The sequence below is a fragment of the Borostomias antarcticus genome (assembly GCF_949987555.1).
Source record: "Borostomias antarcticus genome assembly, chromosome: 25".
Classification (NCBI taxonomy): Eukaryota; Metazoa; Chordata; class Actinopteri; order Stomiiformes; family Stomiidae; genus Borostomias; species Borostomias antarcticus.
The window spans coordinates 12,980,555-13,001,385 of NC_140258.1; the positions used below are offsets into that span (position 1 = coordinate 12,980,555).

General features: G+C 47.0%; 1 protein-coding gene across 1 annotated transcript; it reads right to left on the reverse strand.

Annotated features, from left to right (window-relative positions):
* Positions 1-396: 396 nt before the first annotated feature.
* Positions 397-20,831, reverse strand: phf3 (PHD finger protein 3). The gene is made up of 17 exons (XM_084458921.1): positions 20,705-20,831; positions 19,353-19,423; positions 17,024-17,286; positions 16,689-16,805; positions 15,152-16,523; positions 14,231-14,528; positions 9,690-9,744; positions 9,482-9,602; positions 9,054-9,210; positions 8,393-8,509; positions 8,025-8,159; positions 7,661-7,808; positions 7,271-7,460; positions 6,992-7,139; positions 6,720-6,809; positions 2,875-3,070; positions 397-2,651 (listed from the first exon to the last, which is right to left on the reverse strand). The coding sequence occupies exons 3-17, from the start codon at positions 17,259-17,261 to the stop codon at positions 889-891; spliced, it is 5,145 nt and encodes a 1,714-aa protein (XP_084315047.1). The 5' UTR covers positions 17,262-17,286; positions 19,353-19,423; positions 20,705-20,831; the 3' UTR covers positions 397-888.

A 20,831-nucleotide genomic window follows, 5' to 3' on the forward strand; every position in this document is an offset into this window, starting at 1 on the left:
GTCCAGGTTGTCAATAATATGTCGTAAATAAGGTCCAGGTTGTCAAAAACAAGCATTTTCCTTTAAGAAAATATAGCGGTTTCTGCAACCACAAAAGTGTCATGTGCATGCAAATCAGTTTTTGAGCATACAAAAACCACTATACACATCCCACACAAAATGTTTCCATCATATATGCATGGTGAATGGATTCCCCTTAAAAATATACATTTAACCCACTGAAGAACATTTAACCCACTGAAGAACATTTTCTCATCAACAATAAAAAGAACTTTATTAGGAACTGTACATACACTGTGCAGAAGGCACACTTGATCTCTAATGTACATGACAAGCCAAAATGTACAGACCACGGCTGCTGATAAAAATGAACAGCTTAAAAAAATCAGAGCAGGTCGAAATAAAGAAATGAATTACAACGAAAGAAGCTGCTTTCATGGCAAATGGGTTGTTTTTTTTCCTACTCCGGGGTTACGTCATAGCCGTGATTGAGAAGAACTCGATCCCATCCAGGAACATCCATGTCTGTGTTGTTTCATGCATTTGAACAGCATGTGCGCGGCCTCAGAGCATTATGTTGAGCTGTGGGTCACTAGGTGACATAATAAACCATATACATAATATACAACAAAAGGAAGATTTTTTTGTGTGTGATTCAATTGTTTTTAAAAGAAATAATATTTTGAATGTGTTAATTATCCCAACTGAAATGTTTCTACTGTACTGTATTGTAAATATGACTGTGGGGAAAAAAGGAACATTTATGAGATGGCACAAAAACAGTTGTAGACCAGGGCGTATAAAAATCAGGAGTCGCTGTCATTTAAAAACCCTTTCAATCCGTCAAACCTGTCCAATCATGAATTAAAGTCTTTCAAAATCCTCCAATCAGGAGTGGCCGTCTTTGGAACTCCTCCTCCTCTCTTTGTCGTGGTCAGAGTCCCTCCTGTGTCGGTGTCTGTCCTTGTGCCGACCGCTGTGGTCGTCGCTATGGTGCCTGTCTTTCCTCCGGTCTCCATGGCGATCCTCTTTGGAGTGTCCATGGTGCCTGCTCCTGTCTCTGTGCTTGTCCTCGTGGCTCCTGTCCTGCTTCTTCTCGTGGTCGTGGTGTCGGCTCTTCTTCCCGTGGGGAGATGACTCGCTGTGGGTCCGGCGTCGGCTGTACTGGTCCCTGTCCTCTGCCTGCTGGGTCTGGGGCTGCCGGTCCCAGGGGTCCGTGTACAGCATGCTCTCCGGTCCCAGATCCTCCTTGGGAGCGGCCTGGGGAGGTGGAGGGTCAGAAGGGTCGGGGTAGCCCAGTCCAGGAGGCACGTTGAGGGCCGCTGGGCCGAGTGGCACCCACGGCGCGGTGTGGTTCAGCGTCTGAGGGTCTGGGTGGGGGAATATGGGCGGGGGGCCGCCGGGGTAAACATAGTTACCAGGTACCTGGGGGGGCAGGTGTGGTGGGTAGGGGTGATAGGGGGGCATCGCCGCCGGAGGGTAGGGGTACTCGGGGACTCTGCTGTGGATAGGCGTGTAGGCGGGGGTCTGAGGACCATGGTTGTTGGGAGGGTATGTGCCTGGACAGCCCGGCGCGCTGGGCTGGGGCAGGCTGGGGTCTGGTCCTCCACCGTACTGCAGGTTGGTGCTGCTTTCCTCCAGGGGTATGTAGTCAGCCTGGAGGAGGTGCAGGGCCCCGTGCTGGGCTGCTGGGGCTTTGTAACTCCTGGTGTTCAGCACCGGGACCGGCTGGGGGGCCAACGGAGCCGGGTGACCGGCAGAGTTAACCACAGTCTTTGGCCTCTTCTCTTCCGTCGTGCTGGGGTAGGCCGTGCATTTCTTCAAGATGCCACTGGGAGGGGGCTTAGGGAGGGTGGAGATGCCGTCTTCAGTAGTCCCACCGGATGGGGTGGTACATTTCTCCTCCTTGGGTTTTCCGTTTTCGGAGGACGCCTCTCCTCTGTCTGGAGCAGCAGAGTTGCCGGTCACCTTTCCATCTGCGGGAGGCAGGCCGGCCAGGAAGGCTTCGGTAGAGACGTCCGGAGGCTTGTCTTTCAGAGAGACGGACGTCACAGCGTGGTTCACCACAACGTCTTTAGAGTTGTTAGTGAGGGACTTCTCTGCGGGGTCGGGCACCGGTTCTGCTTTGACCGGTTTGGGCTCTCTCTTCTTAATGACGAAGCGGTCGAGCCTAAACGGGACAGAGGGGCTCTTCGTGGGGGTGGTGGGGTAGTTCCCCAATCCTGGGATGACTACATCTGTGCTGTCGCTGCCCGGTACAGGTTTACCCCACATGTCCGGCAGGGGCGGCAGCTCCCCTCCCCAGCTCCGCAGCACCCCCGGGAGGAAGCGTAGTGGTTTAAAAGACTCCTGGAGGTTCCCCTCCTCCGACTCCGACAACTTCTCAGGCGAGTCAATGTTAGACTCCGTGACGTCCTCCGGCTCTTTGTGTTTCTCTGTTGCTTCTTTAGTGCGGTGCGAGACGGTGAGGGAGGTGAGGTAGCTGGTCTCCTCGTCCTTGGTAGCGTTGACCTCTGTGTTGGGGACGGGCAGGGGCTTGCTCTCTGGGATGAACCTGGCCGTCTCGTTGATGTCCACCGGGAGGAAGTCTCTCTTGGGCCTCTGGCGGATGATCAGGCCCATGAGGAGGTTGGGACGGTTGGCCTCCAAGCCTAGGGAAACACACAAAATGGCCGAACATTTGCAATGCTATGAAATCAATACACGAACGAATCACATTTAAGTACATTTCGCCAGACACAGTCTAATCCTAGTCCAAGCATGAACATAACCTTTACAGATATTCTCAGAGATCTTAGTCCTATATGCTATTGCTATCTCTGTGCTAGCAATCCAACTTCAGAAGAAACCGTGTGTGTGTGTCAGCCCTGTTACCTGGGCCGTCGAACGGCACCAGTTGGTGGGGGACTTTCTCAGCGGCTCCCAGGGGGATGAGGTACATGTCTTTGACCCGTTTCAGGTTGTTGGCCACCACCCCGAAGCGCTTCCTGCTGCTGAAGTAGGCGTACAGCAGCGTGTAGGAGATCTCATCCTCCTCCGTCTCCGGGGAGAAGCGAATCAAACACACCTCCTGGAAAAGATGACGGATATGAAGAGATGGTCTCACGCACGGTCACATCACGTGCAGACAAGATCAATTCCGCTGATTTAATATTCCTGCTTACTAATCGGATGCAATTCACACCACATGAAGGATAGCATGAATGCATGTTGGGCACATCTCCTAGAAAAGTTCATATAGAATAAGGTAAACATCCAAATTGTCTGTAGTGCAAAGAATACAATAACACAAAATACAGCATACTCGTGTCACTGCTCTTTTTCTGTCAGCACAGAATAGCAGAAAAGTTTCGGCCAGATTGCTTCGAACCTCTGGAAGGAACTTGGAGCTCCAAGACTGAAATAGAAACCTAAGTCTAATGTTCTTCCTCTAATAGCTAGTGCTAATTGCTAAGTTGTCAGTGTCGTGACACAGCTTTGTTATTCAATGCTATTGTGGGAGTTAGTTTTGCCCTGTTGAGTGGGCTGAGGGAGTGGCCTACTCTCCTGGTGGACGATTAGCAATCAGCAGTAACAGGCCTTAAGCAATGACAGCTGGCTGGCGACAGCTCCCTCTGGCGTGCGACCAAAGGCACCGGGCGACTTGGTCAAGGAAGACGGTCAGGACGGTAGGATGTGTGGGGTCTGCATCCTCCCTAGACCCTGTTCCCTCGACTCTCCTTCAGTCTGTTGCAGCTTAAAGTCCAGGTTAACCCAGTTCAATTTTTTGTTATGAGCTTCACACACCACAGGAAAACATGTCATTAACCACCCAGCCAAATCTGAGTGATTAAAAATGTCGCTAAGTATATAAAATAAGGCTTCAAAATCGGTTAAAAATCAGCAGCATTCTCTGGTCTGAGACTGTGGGGGCGTGTCTGCTGAAGGCACCGAAGCCACACCCAATTGCGTGTAGAGGGGGTGTGGAGGGAAGAACCTGTCAAATAGTACCGTTCTCTGGTCTGCATAGTCACACTGGCACGCCGTCTCTTTTGTGGTAGGAAGGCACAGCTTTGTGAAAACAGAGAGGAGTTGAAATTACACTTGTCTAATGAGTCAAACGCACAGATGCTTCCTCCTAACCTACCTCCTGACAAACAACACAGGTAAAACTGTAGCTACTCTATACCAACGCGCCAGTGTTACTGCCCTTAGATGCAAAATACAAAAACAGGCAACGAGGAATGTATGAGTCTGTCCCTATTTTCTCCCTGCCACCTCCGGACCCATTCCTATCCCTCCCAGGCGATCCTGTCGTCCCTTGGGATCAATGGAAAAAGTTGTTTAAAATGTACCTTTTAGTCACTGGCTTGAACAGCGCTGATAGCGCGAAGAAGCGTACACTACCGGAGTTGATAATCGGGACAGACTCATCCACTCTCGTTGGCAATGTTATGTGTGAGAATAATTATTCTCACACATAACATTGCCAACGAGAGTGGATGAGTCTGTCCCGACGAGCACTCGGCTTCAACTTTCCCTCTCATATCCAACAGAACTGGAATGTTCAGCCAGTAGCCGCCGAGCACCGCTTCACTGGGAGAGGGTGCGTCATTCTCCAGCTGCAGCTGGTCTACCTGGTCTACCTAACCATCCCCCTCGCTCCCGCCTCCCGGTCTCCCGCTGGACAAATATACTGTAACCATTACCGGTGAACCCATACGCACATCAGGTGCCACAAATATGGCAGGCAGTTTCAGTATAGTTAACGCTTATAGTCATAATATATCATCCGTAACGTTATTTGGTGGGTGGTCGCCTGGTCGGTGCTGCTAGCTGTTAGCTAGACTAAGGTTATATACACACTCCCATCTGCAACAAGCTACATAGCTAATGTTAGCTATAATTCCTCCTAAGATTACATAATTCATCATAGCTGACATTACCACATACATGTCAAGACATATTTTGTATATTAACGTAGCAGTGTATTTTCCTATTGCTTACGTTACCTAGCTAACGTTATAACGTTAATTAGCTATAAGCACACAAGGCAGCGGTGTCGGCACCAAAGGTTGATGCGACAGGAGGAGAATGGAGGCCGGGGAGGGAGATGGTTGACAGGAGGAGAATGAAGGCCGGGGAGGGAGATGGTTGGCTCCGCCGAATTCACCAGGACCAGTCGTGAGTCCGTGAAACCCAAAAGCCTCATATTATAAATGCAGAAGCTTTCGGGAGTGAAATGTTTGCTGCAGAGGCGGGCGCTAGCGGTGACAGACTCTGTAACACCATGGCTCTTCAAAAATGCTAACCATTTGCTTCTCATTTCAGCTTTACTCGGGAGTGAAAGAAGGAGACCTTATCATCCCATTCCTGCTGGCATCCAGGAAGGATGCATTTTCGTTTAGATTTATGCATAGGCATTGCTAACTAAGAAAAACTAGCTAATTCTAGACTGTTGGATAAAACTAGCTAATTCTAGACTCAAGATTGAGCAGGAGAACCGAAGATTCAAATCCGTTCTAGCTTTATATAGTGTTAGGGCGGGGATATGCTAAGAACACCGCTCTACGTCATCCGGTACCGTTTTAAGCCCACCCAGAAAATCCAGAAATCAAAACTGGTCAAAAACACAAAACTGGTCTAACTTCACAATTCAGTACTACACATGGTTCATCCCATTTTTACATGTTATCAGCAATGCATCACTAACACATAGAATGTGTTTTCAAGCAAATCTCGGATTTTGGTTAACTGGGACTTTAACTCCTTCCCTTCCTAATCCACCACATCAATGCATCTCTTGTATCAGGATGCTTTCCCTCCGCTTTCAAGACTGCCAGAGTCACCCCCCTCCTGAAGAAACCCTCTCTCGACCCCTCTGATGTCAAAAACTACAGACCGGTTTCCTTTCTATCCTAAACACTTGAATGTGCCATCTTTAACCAACTGTCTTCATACCTCCCAGATCAGACTACTGCAACTCCCTTCTCGCTGGGACGCCGGCATCAGCCATTAAACCTCTGGAACTTGCCCAGAAAGCCGCTGCTCACCTGGTATTCAACCACCCCAAGTTCTCCCACACAACTTCCCTCCTCCGTTCTCTACACTGGCTCCCTGTAGCAGCTCGCATCCAGTTTCAAACTCTGGCGCCAACCTACAGGGCAATGAAAGGAACAGCCCCCTCCTACCTCCAGGCCATGGTCAAACCCTACACCCCCTCCCGACCGCTACGCTCTGCTACCTCGGGACGACCAGTTGCCCGGTCGATCGACACGGTCACGGCTCTTCTCTGTCCTGGCCCCGCAGTGGTGGAATGAACTGCCCACTGATGTCAGGACAGCAGAGTCGCTGCCCATCTTTCGTCGCAGGCTCAAAACTCATCTCTTCAAGAAGTACTACAACAATCCTCCCGCCTAAGCACTTATTATATTACATTATATTGCACTGTACTTTAGATTGCCATTCTTGCACTTTGCCTTCAGCACTAAATTATGCTCTTAGTCACTTGTTTTAGAAAGAAGATGCACTTGTGAGTTCTGGCAAGTAGTTGTACATTGGCTCTTCCTACGTTAAATGCAATTATTGTTAGTCGCTTTGGATAAAAGCGTCTGCTAAATGACTTATGTAATGTAAAAGCACATCAAATTAAACCCCACAGGTCATGGAGAGGTTATCCAAATTGAGGTGATTAAGTCTTAAAATGTTAGTAAATGACAATTTAAAGTTCAAACTCAGACCTTAGTGCCGGTGGCGCGGATCTTTTCCAGATAGTCCCAGACGGTCTGGGGGCTGATCCTGCCCCCCACCTGGATGCTGTCCGGCAGGTCCTGGTAGGAGACGACCTCATGAGTACACTTGTGACATATACAGTTTCCCCATACACATCCTATTTTCTACAATGTAACCTTTACACCTCAGGTGATTTGGTCGAAATTACTTTTATATTCCGACAAAATAAGATAGCCTGAGCAATTACTTCATTCCAGCTGTTCTGTTGAGTTGTGTTTACCTCAGTCAGGCTGTCCAGGACCCCAGAGACGGGGTAGACCTTGGTGACCATCTTGGCCACGGCGGCCATGTTGAGGAAGCCTCTCCACAGGGGCCTCAGACCGGCCAGGAAGGCTGCCTCATCGTCCCTGCCACTGATGTAGTCAGACCTAGGGGATCACACAGACAGACAGCTATAGAAGTGCTGTGTGTACATCCGTATGAGTGAGCCTGTAAGTGTGTGCGCTTGAGTGACAGTGTGTGTGTGTGTGAGAGAGGACTGTTTTGAGTGTAAACACACCTGGCCTTGTAGTTGGAGAAGACTTTAGAGTTGAGGAGGCTCTCCTCTAAGACGCTGATGGGGTCGTCCTCCTGGGCAGAGGAGGAAGCTGCGCTCTTCGTCTCCACGTCGGTCGACTGCCTCTTCACCACCGTCGTGGCAACCTTCACCGCCTTGGTGGACGCCTCCTCTACAGGCTGGGCCATTCGACCTTAGAGAAGAAAAACGATTGGTTAAATAAAAGTTTTATCTTTAACTATGGAGCTGCTGCCTCCGCTACCCGACCCCGGATAAGCGGATGAAGATGGATGGATGGATGGATATGTAAAGATATAATAATAAAATAAAGTAAATAAAATATGCAGTTTCTGAAATAGCTACTTGTTGGTGTTTCAAGATGTTCTGTCGTACCTGTGCAGATCTTGCAGTGCAGGTCAAACAGGTGGGACTTGTGAAGGCTGGTGGTGTCCTTGGTGATCTTGGAGGCGTTGCCCCCCTCAATGATCAGCTGCAGGGGCAGCTCCGCTGGGTCCTCCGGCACCTTGGGATCCGACTCCGGCTGGAAATACACAGACAAACAAACAAATGCACACAAAATCAATAAATATAGATTATAAATGTCAAACTAGAACAATAAGTTTACTTTTTCTTTTGTATATAAAACCCCAGAAGGTGAAGAGCGCATATAAAACAACACGGAGGAAGAAGAAGATGGGTATAGATCTGTGAATTCATTCCAGATGTGTAGCATTGGTAGAGCAAGCTGTGGGCTTACCTCGTCGTCCTCTTCATCTTCCTCGGGGGCTTTTGCAGGCTCTTGGCTCTCAATCTCTATTTCTCCTTTGTGAGTGATCTTGGTGATGGGTCTCCTCTCTACCTCTCTCTGCTCCTTCTCTATCATCTCAATAGTCTGCAAACACGCACGCACACACACACACACACACACACAGCTATTACCTTTTATCACAGTCAGTGGTCTTTAAAGTGTAACTATATCAGGTCTACAAACTGATAGTCATGTTCCACAGTTGGTTCTGATAGTCATGTTCCACAGTTGGTTCTGATAGTCATGTACCACAGTTGGTTCTGATAGTCATGTACCACAGTTGGTTCTGATAGTCATGTTCCACAGTTGGTTCTTACATGTCGGTTCTCTCTCTGTCTCCAGGCAGCCAGTTCCTTGGAGGCCAGTTCCTCGGGACTCATCCGGATTAAATGTTCCGGGGAGATCTCCCCTTTGAGAACCCGCTTAAATAACACCTGCAAAACAACATATGACATCAGACAACAGGAGACACTCCATGATATATTCTTAAGTCAGACTCCCAGTCATTGTCCAAGTCATGTTTAATGTAATTCCCCCAAATCAGACTCCATACTACAAAGCTCAACTGACTGCATCAAATATCAGCAGAGATGACAGAGCAGTTAGTTCGACTGAGCAATATCAGTTTGCAATCAATCAATCAAAGCTTTATTTGTATAGCGCATTTCATACCCAGAGGCAACACAATGCGCTTTACAGAGAACAAGGGAGGAGGGCATACGACCCACTCTCTACATATTCCAGAGGGAAGCAAAAAAACAGTAATCACCCGGGGGCCAGATAAGTGAGCTGTAAAGATTCTTCCCTGACCCCTCTCAACAAGGCGATCGAGCAAGCTCCAGGAGTATGTTTGTCTACCGGCTAAGAACATTTATAAAGCAATACATTACAATAAATTACATTTCAGAGTAAGAGAGGCTAAAAAAGCATCATAGGAGAGACATGGCAAATACTGGTGTGTGTTTGTTTTGTACTTACATTGTTCTTGGTATCTTTGAGGTTAAACGTGAGGCTCCGGTACTTGCTCTTGTATTTGCTGTCCGTGTCCTTATAGAAGTGGAACAGCTCTCGCTCCGTCTTCTTGGCCAACTCAGCTGCCTTTTCTGCCGCCACCACAAAGTCAGCCTCCTTCAACCTGAACACATTTTACATCGTCATTTAGCAGACGCTCTCACCCAGAGCAAGTTACAGGAGCAAGGAGGGTTGAGTGCCTTGCTCATTTTATCTCTGCCTTCAGTTGTCTTTACATACCATTAATATACTGGTGCAGTGGAGTACATGTATAATTTCTGCTTGGAGTCGGGAATTCCCGTTTTTGGAGTCTTCACAACTCATCTTTATACAAGGTCGTGGACGTGTGGTGGTGGTGGTACGACAGTTAAACACAGATCATACAGAATGTTTACCGCTTCAGTAGGATCTCCTTCAGGGAATCTCGTACGCTCCGCCTGATCTCATCCACGGACGGAGGTTTCTTGGAAGACGCGGGGGAGACCTTACTCTTGCTCTCCTGCTTCACTTGTAGTCCTGGAAAATCGGAACAACTTTGGTTATTCCCCATTCACGTCACAGGGAACAGATGGAATTCTTTGGAGTAGTAGAGGGCTGAACTACCTGTTCTCTGTGCTGACTCTTTGACTTCCGTTGACTGTCTTCGGTCCACAGAGTCCTATGGGAGAGGGAAACATGCAATCCATCAGCCATTTCTAATCAGTCAAATCAGATGACAACTGCAATTATCAAAGTTGTAGCCATCAAATGAATATAAGCCTATTTTGGCATGAATTAACATAGTCCATAGTGTAGGGGAATGTATAGTCGAGATAAGAGTGCCTGTGTGCGTGATGGTGATGACTCAAGACAATTATTCTGCCAGTGAATGAGTGCTGTGTAAACCCTGGCGATCCAACACCCGTGTGCAAGGTGCTGTGGAACAGATGAGATTTAAAGACGTTAACGAACCCTTGGGTGGTAGGAACACTGGCCATGATAAATATCAGAGGCCAAATTAGCTGAGGACGACAAAATCTGCATGATAAACAATGTTCAGCTAAAACAAAAAAGTTGCACAAAAACGTGCAAACATCTTCTTGATTCTCATATTTTGATGTCAATGTTGTTTTATTTATAGCACCATTCATACAAATCAATGTAGTGCTTTACATAAAAAGAGATGGTGTTACATATGTGTGTTGTTCTGTTTTGTTAGGCCTACCTGTTTGGTTTTGTTGTGTGGTTGTTTTGTCTCCCTCTACTGTTCTCATCTCCAAACTCTCAGGGCGCGCGCCTGGTTCATGTCATCAGTTCTCACCTGCTTTCAATTAACGACTTCAATCAACCTGGTCCCTCCCTTCCTATAAATAGTCCTCAGTTCTCTCTGACCTGCCTGAGCTGTGGCAGGGCTCTGGTTGGTAGAGCTTGGTTTGGTTTGTTTGGTTGTTTATTGGTTTAATGTGAAGTTTCTCTTGTGTTACTCTTTTGTTTGTAGTTATGTTAATTGGTTAAACAGCTTTTAGTTATTGTCTGTGATTTAACCTTTGTATGTTTTGTGCACACAGGGGCAGATGACTAGTTGAGATACCCTGGGTCTACATCTTCACACACACGTAGGATTACCTGCTGTCTAACACCCCAGTTTAGAGTGCGCACCACCCACTGTACTTTGAGGTGCCCAGCACCTGTAAAGGGGGGGTGGGGTTTTATTTCGGATTATGCTTTTGTTTGGTGCCACTGTTAGTCCTCTCTGTTCCCTGTGTTGCTATTAAATTCATCATTGCCTATTTTGGTTGTCCTGGGTTTTGTGTGACTGCACCCTCATCTGTCCAACCCATTGTTTTATGTTGCGCTCTGCTTCCTCGGGCCACCAGGGGGCATAACATAAATGGGGGCTCGTCCGGGATCTTTGATCCTTTAATGCAACGGGTTGGTGGATGTTGGTGTGCAGTGTGCACGTCGTGTAGGCTGTTAGGTTAGCAGTGTTGTGGTTTGGGTGTCGTGTGAACACGTTTGACATTGCTTTTGAGCTTGAGGAGTTTCTCAGTGATCCTTCTGTGGAGCGGGTTGTTTTATGTTGCGCTCTGCTTCCTCGGGCCACCAGGGGGCGTAACAGATGGATAAAAACATGAATCATTTAAATCTGTTCTCACTGTGTTTACAAGAAATAATAAAAGTAAAATAATTAAAAATTTAAAGAAAGTAGAATAGAATAAAAACAGAATACAAATTAAAACACTTAAAGATATTAAAACAAGTAAAGCTACGTGGTAAAAGCAATATTAAAATGTATATTTTAAGAGCTTGCTCTGGCAGGGTGTTTGAAAGGCTGGGGGCATAAGAACTGAAGGCTGCCTCCCCATGCCTCTTAGTCCTGGCTCTAGGACCTCCCCATGCCTCTTAGTCCTGACTCTAGGACCTCCCCATGCCTCTTAGTCCTGGCTCTAGGACCTCCCCGTGCCTCTTAGTCCTGACTCTAGGACCTCCCCAGGCCTCTTAGTCCTGACTCTAGGACCTCCCCAGGCCTCTTAGTCCTGACTCTAGGACCTCCCCATGCCTCTTAGTCCTGGCTCTAGGACCTCCCCATGACTCTTAGTCCTGGCTCTAGGACCTCCCCATGCCTCTTAGTCCTGGCTCTAGGACCTCCCCATGCCTCTTAGTCCTGGCTCTAGGACCTCCCCGTGCCTCTTAGTCCTGACTCTAGGACCTCCCCATGCCTCTTAGTCCTGGCTCTAGGACCTCCCCATGCCTCTTAGTCCTGGCTCTAGGACCTCCCCAGGCCTCTTAGTCCTGACTCTAGGACCTCCCCATGCCTCTTAGTCCTGACTCTAGGACCTCCCCATGCCTCTTAGTCCTGACTCTAGGACCTCCCCATTCCTCTTAGTCCTGGCTCTAGGACCTCCCCACGCCTCTTAGTCCTGGCTCTAGGACCTCCCCATGTCTCTTAGTCCTGGCTCTAGGACCTCCCCATGCCTCTTAGTCCTGACTCTAGGACCTCCCCAGGCCTCTTAGTCCTGACTCTAGGACCTCCCCATGCCTCTTAGTCCTGACTCTAGGACCTCCCCAGGCCTCTTAGTCCTGGCTCTAGGACCTCCCCAGGCCTCTTAGTCCTGGCTCTAGGACCTCCCCAGGCCTCTTAGTCCTGGCTCTAGGACCTCCCCATGCCTCTTAGTCCTGACTCTAGGACCTCCCCATGCCTCTTAGTCCTGCTCTAGGACCTCCCCATGCCTCTTAGTCCTGACTCTAGGACCTCCCCAGGCCTCTAAGTCCTGGCTCTAGGACCTCCCCATGCCTCTTAGTCCTGGCTCTAGGACCTCCCCATGCCTCTTAGTCCTGGCTCTAGAACCTCCCCAGGCCTCTAAGTCCTGGCTCTAGGACCTCCCCATGCCTCTTAGTCCTGGCTCTAGGACCTCCCCATGCCTCTTAGTCCTGGCTCTAGGACCTCCCCATGCCTCTTAGTCCTGGCTCTAGGACCTCCCCATGCCTCTTAGTCCTGACTCTAGGACCTCCCCAGGCCTTAGTCCTGACTCTAGGACCTCCCCATGCCTCTTAGTCCTGGCTCTAGGACCTCCCCAGGCCTCTTAGTCCTGACTCTAGGACCTCCCCATGCCTCTTAGTCCTGGCTCTAGGACCTCCCCAGGCCTCTTAGTCCTGGCTCTAGGACCTCCCCATGCCTCTTAGTCCTGGCTCTAGGACCTCCCCATGCCTCTTAGTCCTGGCTCTAGGACCTCCCCAGGCCTCTTAGTCCTGGCTCTAGGACCTCCCCATGCCTCTTAGTCCTGGCTCTAGGACCTCCCCAGGCCTCTTAGTCCTGGCTCTAGGACCTCCCCAGGCCTCTTAGTCCTGACTCTAGGACCTCCCCATGCCTCTTAGTCCTGGCTCTAGGACCTCCCCATGCCTCTTAGTCCTGGCTCTAGGACCTCCCCATGCCTCTTAGTCCTGGCTCTAGGAACCATTAAAAGCTCTTAGTTCTGGCTCTAGGAACCATTAAAAGCTCCGTGCCAGAGGACCTGAGGGACCTACTAGGTATATCTTTTAAAAACATGTGATATGTATATAGGTGCTTGATTAGGTATGGATTTATAGACTAATAAAAGAATCTTAAAATGTATTCTAAAACTGACAGGTAGCCAGTGAAGTGATTTTAAAACCCTCCTTCTGGTCTTTGAGAACACGTGCTGCTGTATTTTGAATCACTTGAGTTGACAAATCTCTTTTCTTTTCTTTTTTTGATGATGGTATTCAGTGCGTTGGGAATTAATGTCTCACAAAAAGCACATCTGGCACATTATCTTAAAGGAACTCACCAACTTTTGGGGAAATTAGCTTATTTGCCATCTTCCAGAGTCAGACAAGATACACACGCTTCTCTTCTCTGCAGTAGTCAGCATTGAGACTCGCGCCGTTAGCCTAGCTTAGCTGCAATCACTGGAAGTGGCACAACTCCTAGTTTTATTAATAGTGCCCAGCAAGATGCTGATGACTTAAGGCCGAAACACTTCAATTTGCCTAAATAAAACTTGAAAATTATACTGTCTATTCCATGAGTGCCGGTTCTGTGCTTCTTCACACCAGTTATCCCAACGCCCTCAAAAGTGGCTAAAAACACTTTACAACAACTCCAAAACTAAACCATATTTACGTGTTGTGACTTGTGTATTTACCACATGTAGAAATAACAATGTTAAACGAGACATTTTTGAAGCGGATACATACTTGGAACCATATTATTCTTGCCGAATCACCACTGCCTGGGTGGAGTGATTGCACGCAGCACCACAAAAGCCCCATTGCAACTTCCATCAACAAGGCAGCAGTGGTTCGGCACAAAGAAAATAGTTCCAAGTAAGTCGAAAATTACAATGTCTCATTTAACACTGTTATTGTTAGTTCTGCTGGGGGAGGGCAACTAGACAAAGACAAAGGGACCACCTGAACAATACAAAAAAGGTGCTAGCACCTATATCATATTAAATAATAGTAGTGACCAGGTAGAGAGAGGGCCGTCAGAGGTTTCTGTGAATGTTTTTGCTGTGTGTGTATGATCAATTCTTGCGAAGACATAAGTGAAAATATAATCAGCTCATGGGTGATCCCGCAGACCTCAGAGGTTAGAAGATCTGCGCAGTGGCAGTGGAAGTGACACACTACTGGAGTCTTACCTTTCTGACTGGCCTAACTCCCCCTGAGGTCAGTGGGTGTGGGGAGCCAGGTTTCTGCTTGGGAGCCTGCTTGTTATTGGGGGTTTCTGGCTGAGCTACAGCCTCAGTCTTGGTCTGGCCTTCTGGCTTGGCTTCTCCCTGCGCCGCCGGCTCCTCCACCTTGGTGGTCTCCTCAGCGCAGCACTTCAGGCAAACGTACATCTGATCCTCCTTCTCCATCTCCTGCACCTTCTGCAGGTCCAGGCCCACACAGTCGCCATGGAACCAGTCGTCACAGCGACCGCAGCCCACCATGAACCTGAACAAAGACAAAGGGATTAGAGCTAATGATCACCATGTAGGTACTGAGAGAATAGCAGCAGATTAAAACTAGCACCTGCTAGCATCCTCGTTCAGCTAAAACTATAAACATTGCCCTGCATGGGTAAAAAGTAAAAAATCCTTGCCTCATATTGAGCTACTACAACTCTAGAAACAGTGTTGGATGCAGAGCATAGGGATGTAATAGAACACCAGGGCCAGTATTCACAAAACATTTTATATTATCGCTAGGATTACTCCTACCTAAATTGCACTTTAAGTTCCTAGCTAAGAGTTCCCTCTTAAAACCTATTCACAAAGCTGCTATGGCCAACTTTTACTAAAGTAATAGGGGTATTCCCAAGCTAAGAGTAAGGGCAGGGTTGATGTCGTTGCAATGGATGACGCTGTGTCTCATGAATGATCTTACTCAGTATGCCCACAGCGATTGGCTGATAGGGGACGAAGGGAAAATAGATCGGATCGGGACAGCCTCGGCCGATACTCAAAATTAAATGACTTGATCGAATCGGGGCCAAAAAAAACTAATCGTGACATCCTTAAGTTACACCTCTATAAACACTGCTCTGCGATGTAAAATGGAGAAGGAATAACACTCACGTGTTGTTGTGATGCTTCTTGCATAACCCACAGCTCTTGCTCCCGTCCCAGACTGTCTCAGTGTGGGCCTGTGACTCTTCAGTTGCTTCAGTTGCTTCCTTTGCTGTCGGAGTTACGGGAGCTACCGGAGCTGCGGGAGCATTGTCCGGGACGAAGAGCTGGGGCTCCTCCACGGAGATGCTCCTGGAATTCCTGCTCTTCTGCCTCTGGATGATTGTCTTCTTCACTTTAGACTTCTCCTGACTCTCGTCTTCAGAGGACGTTGTCTTCTTCTGGGCGGGACTGGGCTGACTCGGTTGGCTGGGTTTCCCTGGCGAGGGGTGGTGTGGCTTGGATCCGGTATGAGAGTGAGGTTTGGGAACCCCTGGGTTACCGACAGGACCGCGGTCAGAAGACAATGTTCTCTTAAGCAGAGGACGGGATGGATCCAGCGGTTTTGTCTTTAGCGTAACAGGTCGCCCGTCTTGCATCCTCTGTATTTTGCTGGCTGGGTGAGACGAGAGGTTTTCTACTCGTCTCTTCAAGGACACAAGGCCTTGTTTTTGCTTCATGGCTTTGATGGCCTGGATGTCACCCCTCAGGAGGTTTTTCGTGGGGATGTGTTGGGGTCCTTTGAGTCCCTTCACCATACCACTCGGTCGGCCAGACAAGAGCTTATTCTTGACTGAAGACAGTCCCCGTTTGAGGTGTATCTGCTTTTTGGCTGGTACCCTTTGCTCTTTATCTCCTGTGTTGTTATTGACAGCAACGTTGTTGTTGCGCACCATCTGCGGTTTCTTGTTGCAACCTTTTGTCATGCTGGCTGGACCGGGTTTCCGGACATCACTTTGGTCATTGAGTTTAGTCTCTGCCAGACACGGGGTGCCTAGAAGTGCGCCATTGGCTGCCTGTACGTCATTAGGATTCACGTAAGGGCCCAAGCTGAGCGGTAGGTCATCCGCACAGCTGTTCGCCAACGCCTGAACAGCGTCTAAACCACCCAGTGTCTCAGCCGTGGCGTTCTGCGAGTTGACAGCCACATCCTGTAACATGGTGTACTCCATGCTTCCATCGTACGAGAAGCCATCCTCGAAGCACATGCCCTGACCTGCATTCGTGCTCTCAGTGTAGGAAGGACCAGGAAGCAGCTCGATCCTGAACCCCCCGACGGTGACCGTCAACCGCCTCAGCACGACCACGGGACTCAGCCACAGACCAACGTCGAGGTCGGAGATGTCGACCCTGCCCCCGAGGTGCAGATCTCTTCTGATCTGAGCAGTAGTCGCTCCCTTCTGGATCAGAAACGTCTTCTGTTGTTTGCTTCCTGGTTTTCTCCCTGGTCTCCCAGGAGACTTAGGGTTGAGGGACTTTATTGCGGATCCTCGGCCGGCACCTCGTTATGAAATGGAGAATTGTCACGAAGCAATAAAAATAAAATGATAGTTGAGTCCTATCGAACCAAATAACACTGAGAGCAGTAGCTATTGAATCAATAATATATAATAATAATCGTTTCTAGACAGGACAAGTGAATGACATCATAGAGCTCTGTTCCTACCTCCATGCAAGTATCTCCTGGGTCGGCCTACAGATCGTTTCTCTTGTGGTGTCTCTGCCTGAGGCAACTCGCTACCAGCAGCAGCGAGGCCGCTCTCCTGGGAACTGACCTCCAGCTCTGCAATGTAAGAAGTCACAGTTGACAAGGATTCACAATCCACCGTACCCAGTTAGCTCTTTTTTTAGGTAAAATAAAGCTGTGCTGATGCTCTCAAATGGGTACAACATATACAGTACACTTCTCTGTATAACTTTCCTATTAAAGAGACGCTGGTTCAAAGACAGTTACATTTTATTCAGTAGGCTACAACTTTAATCTGATATCCAGACACGTACCTGCAGCACCTGCGATCTGGAAGTTGGGGTCATCGTTATCTAAGAGGTTGAACTGAGAACTTGCAGATCCAAACATGGGATCTTTGTCACTCAGCATGTTCCTTAACGAGTCTTCCAGTTGGTCGAGCCCTGTTCCAAACTCATTACTCGCCTCACATTCCAGATTCTGGCCAATCAACAAGGAATCGTCTAACTGATCACTGGGAATTAAGTGGTTAAAAGTGTCAACTATATCCATGAATGCTGTTGCCCACTGGTCAGCCCTGGAGGGATGAGAAGATCACACATGGGTCAACTAGGGAACAGTGGAGCAGATAAGCATACAGACGTGGACAAAATTGTTGATACCCTTCCGTTAAAGAAAGAAAAACCCACAATGGTCACTGAAAACTTGAAACTGACAAAAGTAATAATAAATACAAATTCACTGAAAATAAACTAATGAAAATCAGACATTGCTTTTGAATTGTGGTTCAACAGAATCATTTTAAAAAACAAACTAATGAAACTGGCCTGGACAAAAATGATTGTACCCTTAACTTAAGCAATAAAGTAAGAGGCCGTGTGTTATAGTGATTTTATAACAGCTACGGGGCGTTGTTAGGCACGACGCGAAGCGGCGAATGGTTTATTGCTTTTATACAACGGTTACTACAGGTATTAGTGTAAAATAAACACACAGCAAGGAATCGAGCAAAATAGTTCCCCCAACAAAAGGGTTGCCAAGACCACAATGCAACAACAACTACAATGCATTGGATCAAATGGGAGGCGCATTAATACTGAAAATGGAATGATATGCGGTCCCAGGTGTGTGTTACAAAGTATTTTAACATGGCTTCCAGCCAATCAGAATCAAGAACCAGAACTAACCGTTGTATATTTAATATTTTGTCACACAACCTTTTGAGGCAATCACTGCAATCAAGCAATTTCACTCTCAATGAGACTTCTGCACCCGTCAACAAGTATTTTGGCCACTCCTAACTGCTCCAGCGGCCATGACTAGTAGGAATATTGTAATTGCAATAAAGTTCTGTAGATTAGGCTAAGGCCTAAGAAGGCACATGCACTTCCAGTGTCCCATGCATTGACAGGCTGTGACACTATGAAGCTTTGCTGGTCACGGGAAGACGACTGTGTGGTCTGTATGGACTGTCTTTCCTGAGCTTACACATGCCCTGTTGAAACAATATCCTGCCCCAGATGACATGCCACAGGAGGTAATGGCCACGATCCAGAGGTTATCCTAGGTCTATATATTATCCTGGTCTGTGACCGAACCAGCACATGCACAGAAATAGACAACTCAAGGAGGAAGATAATTGCAAAGAGGCACAATGTGAAGTCAATACCTCCAACCAAAGCTGCCTTAGAGGATCATGTTAAGAGAGCAGTGGACCAAATAGGTCATGTGTGGGGTAAGATGCTGGTGTCCACACCAGAACTACCTTCACTGTGTAGATGGGACTAGTCAAAGACACTATGAATCCTTCTGAACATGCCTACCAGATGCAAGCCAGTCCAGCTATGAACCCGTGTCCTGCAATTGTAAGAAAAGTTGTGTTCAGCAGTGCAAGTGCAAAAAAGCTGCAAGACTGCACAACCCTCTGTTACTGTGAACCCCTGTTACTGTGAGTGCTGAATATAATCTCCCATGATAGACCTTAGGTTTGAGCAGTATCACTTGTTGTGTCTTGAATTGTAGCTTCTGAACTGTTCTGCATTTCCTAATCCAAAATCTGAATCATAAAAAAAAATGACTGATGATGACACCAAGATCATCCCATATCAGACTAATCCACGGTGCTTTATTGCAATTACAATTTTCATACCAGTCATGGCGGCCATCTTGAAAAATGTACTATTATCCTAGAACCCTTCTAGTTCTTACACCTTAACTGGGACTAGCTTGTTCTTACACCTTAACTGGGACTAGCTTGTTCTTACACCTTAACTGGGACTAGCTTGTTCTTACACCTTAACTGGGACTAGCTTGTTCTTACACCTTAACTGGGACTAGCTTGTTCTTACACCTTAACTGGGACTAGCTTGCCCCCTGGCCATTTCTTCTACTTCTACTTCCAGTTCTCAGAAATGAGTGTAGCTTTAGCAAGTTCTTACAACAAACACAACTGTCTAAAACCCATCAAATCAATGTTAGAAGGCATGACAAACATCCCATCACTACAATCTAGGGCAAACACAGGGGTACATACATCAATGATTAGTGTTTCATTCAACCCAAAAGTTTGATTTAGCCTACAGCTAACGTTAGCTCACCCTACCAGATAGATATATATGTATATATATATATATAGCTTCTCACCGTGATGACTGACACCTCCAGATATCTTCATTACAGACTTGCAAACACCATCAGCGTGTTGAACTCGTGATCTAAACACAAACAGATTGATCAGTAGCAGTTACATGCTAACATGCTAATGAATACTACATGAGTAAGGCAAGGCAAGTTTATTTATAGAGCACATTTCAGCCACAGGGCAATTCAAGGTGCTTTACATGAGACATTAAAAGCATTAAAACAAAAAGCAAGACATTATAGACATTTAAAACAAAAGGCAGGACAAATTAAAAGCATAAAACAAAAAGCAAGTCATTATAGACATTTAAACAAAAAGCAAGTCATTATAGACATTTAAACAAAAAGCAAGTCATTATAGACATTTAAACAAAAAGCAGGACAAATAGAATACAGGAATAAAAGTTACAGTGCAGTATACTGATAAACATAGCTCCTCTTAGAAAGCAGTGGGAAAAAGAAAAGTCTTCAGGCTTGAGTAACGTTAGCTATCTACATCTCCCAAGACACCCAACTATCAGAAAGCTGGTCAGTACTGATGATGAGTACTTGTAGTAATCACTAGTAATAGTGTAGTGTGAGCTAATAACTTGTAGTTAACATTAGTAACGTTACCAACAAGGACCTGGCTACTTCCTGGGAACCAAACCTCAAAAACAACTCGATTTGGACTAATTAGAATATTGCAATATTACATTGACTTATCACCCATCAAATGAAGTAGGTTATAATTGTATAGTTAATAATAAACTACATTAAACCCAACGGGTTTGAGTTTAATAACGTTACCCGTTCAACAACACCATGTTCTCCAGCAAGTAGACGGAGCCCCTGCTAGCTAGTACAACTTATACTTATTAAACAGCCAGTATCTTCCAATAAGCAGTATGTTTCATTACCGACTGAATGTAGCTTATCAAAAACTACAAAAACCTTAAAACAGTAAAGATAAATAGCTAGATAAAAGCTTATTTGTAACGAAGCTCGACGGTTGGTCTTAAGTTCGTGGTAGCTAATATAGTTAGCTTAGCTTTCCGGTTACTACTAGCAACACCTGGTCAGACTAGCTAGATTAATATACTATAATATATAATATATGCTAATATATATCACTGCCTAAATGAGGCAAGCTTCAACTGTTAGTGAGTTGCTTAGTTGGCGAGATGGTTGCTGGCACGGCGAGACGACAGCTGTGTAGTTAGTTAGGCCATGTTTGCTAGCTTAGCTTAGCTTAGCATAGCTTAGCATAGCTTAGCATAGCTAGCACTGTGATCACGCCCCCTTACGTCTCCTAATGCGCCTCCACCTGGGAAGTTTCGATGTTAACATGGCGTTAAAAGTATAACGACACTTACCTGTGGTTTCTGTGTCAAGGTGCTTTGCATATCCGAGTGATTTTATTGGAGCTGAACCGAGCAGTCCTCAATCCCCTGTGCTTCCTCAGCTCCGCCGCCATTCGACCCTGCTGCTGCTAAGCCTCTC

Excerpts from the sequence above, each read along its gene's own strand:
- phf3 (XM_084458921.1), bottom strand. The coding sequence starts at position 17,261 with ATGGATATAGTTGACACTTTTAACCACTTAATTCCCAGTGATCAGTTA. Across the intron at positions 16,806-17,023 it reads CCAGATCGCAGGTGCTGCAG|AGCTGGAGGTCAGTTCCCAG; the intron begins GTACGTGTCTGG and ends CTTACATTGCAG. Across the intron at positions 7,140-7,270 it reads TTCTCCAACTACAAGGCCAG|GTCTGACTACATCAGTGGCA; the intron begins GTGTGTTTACAC and ends GTGATCCCCTAG.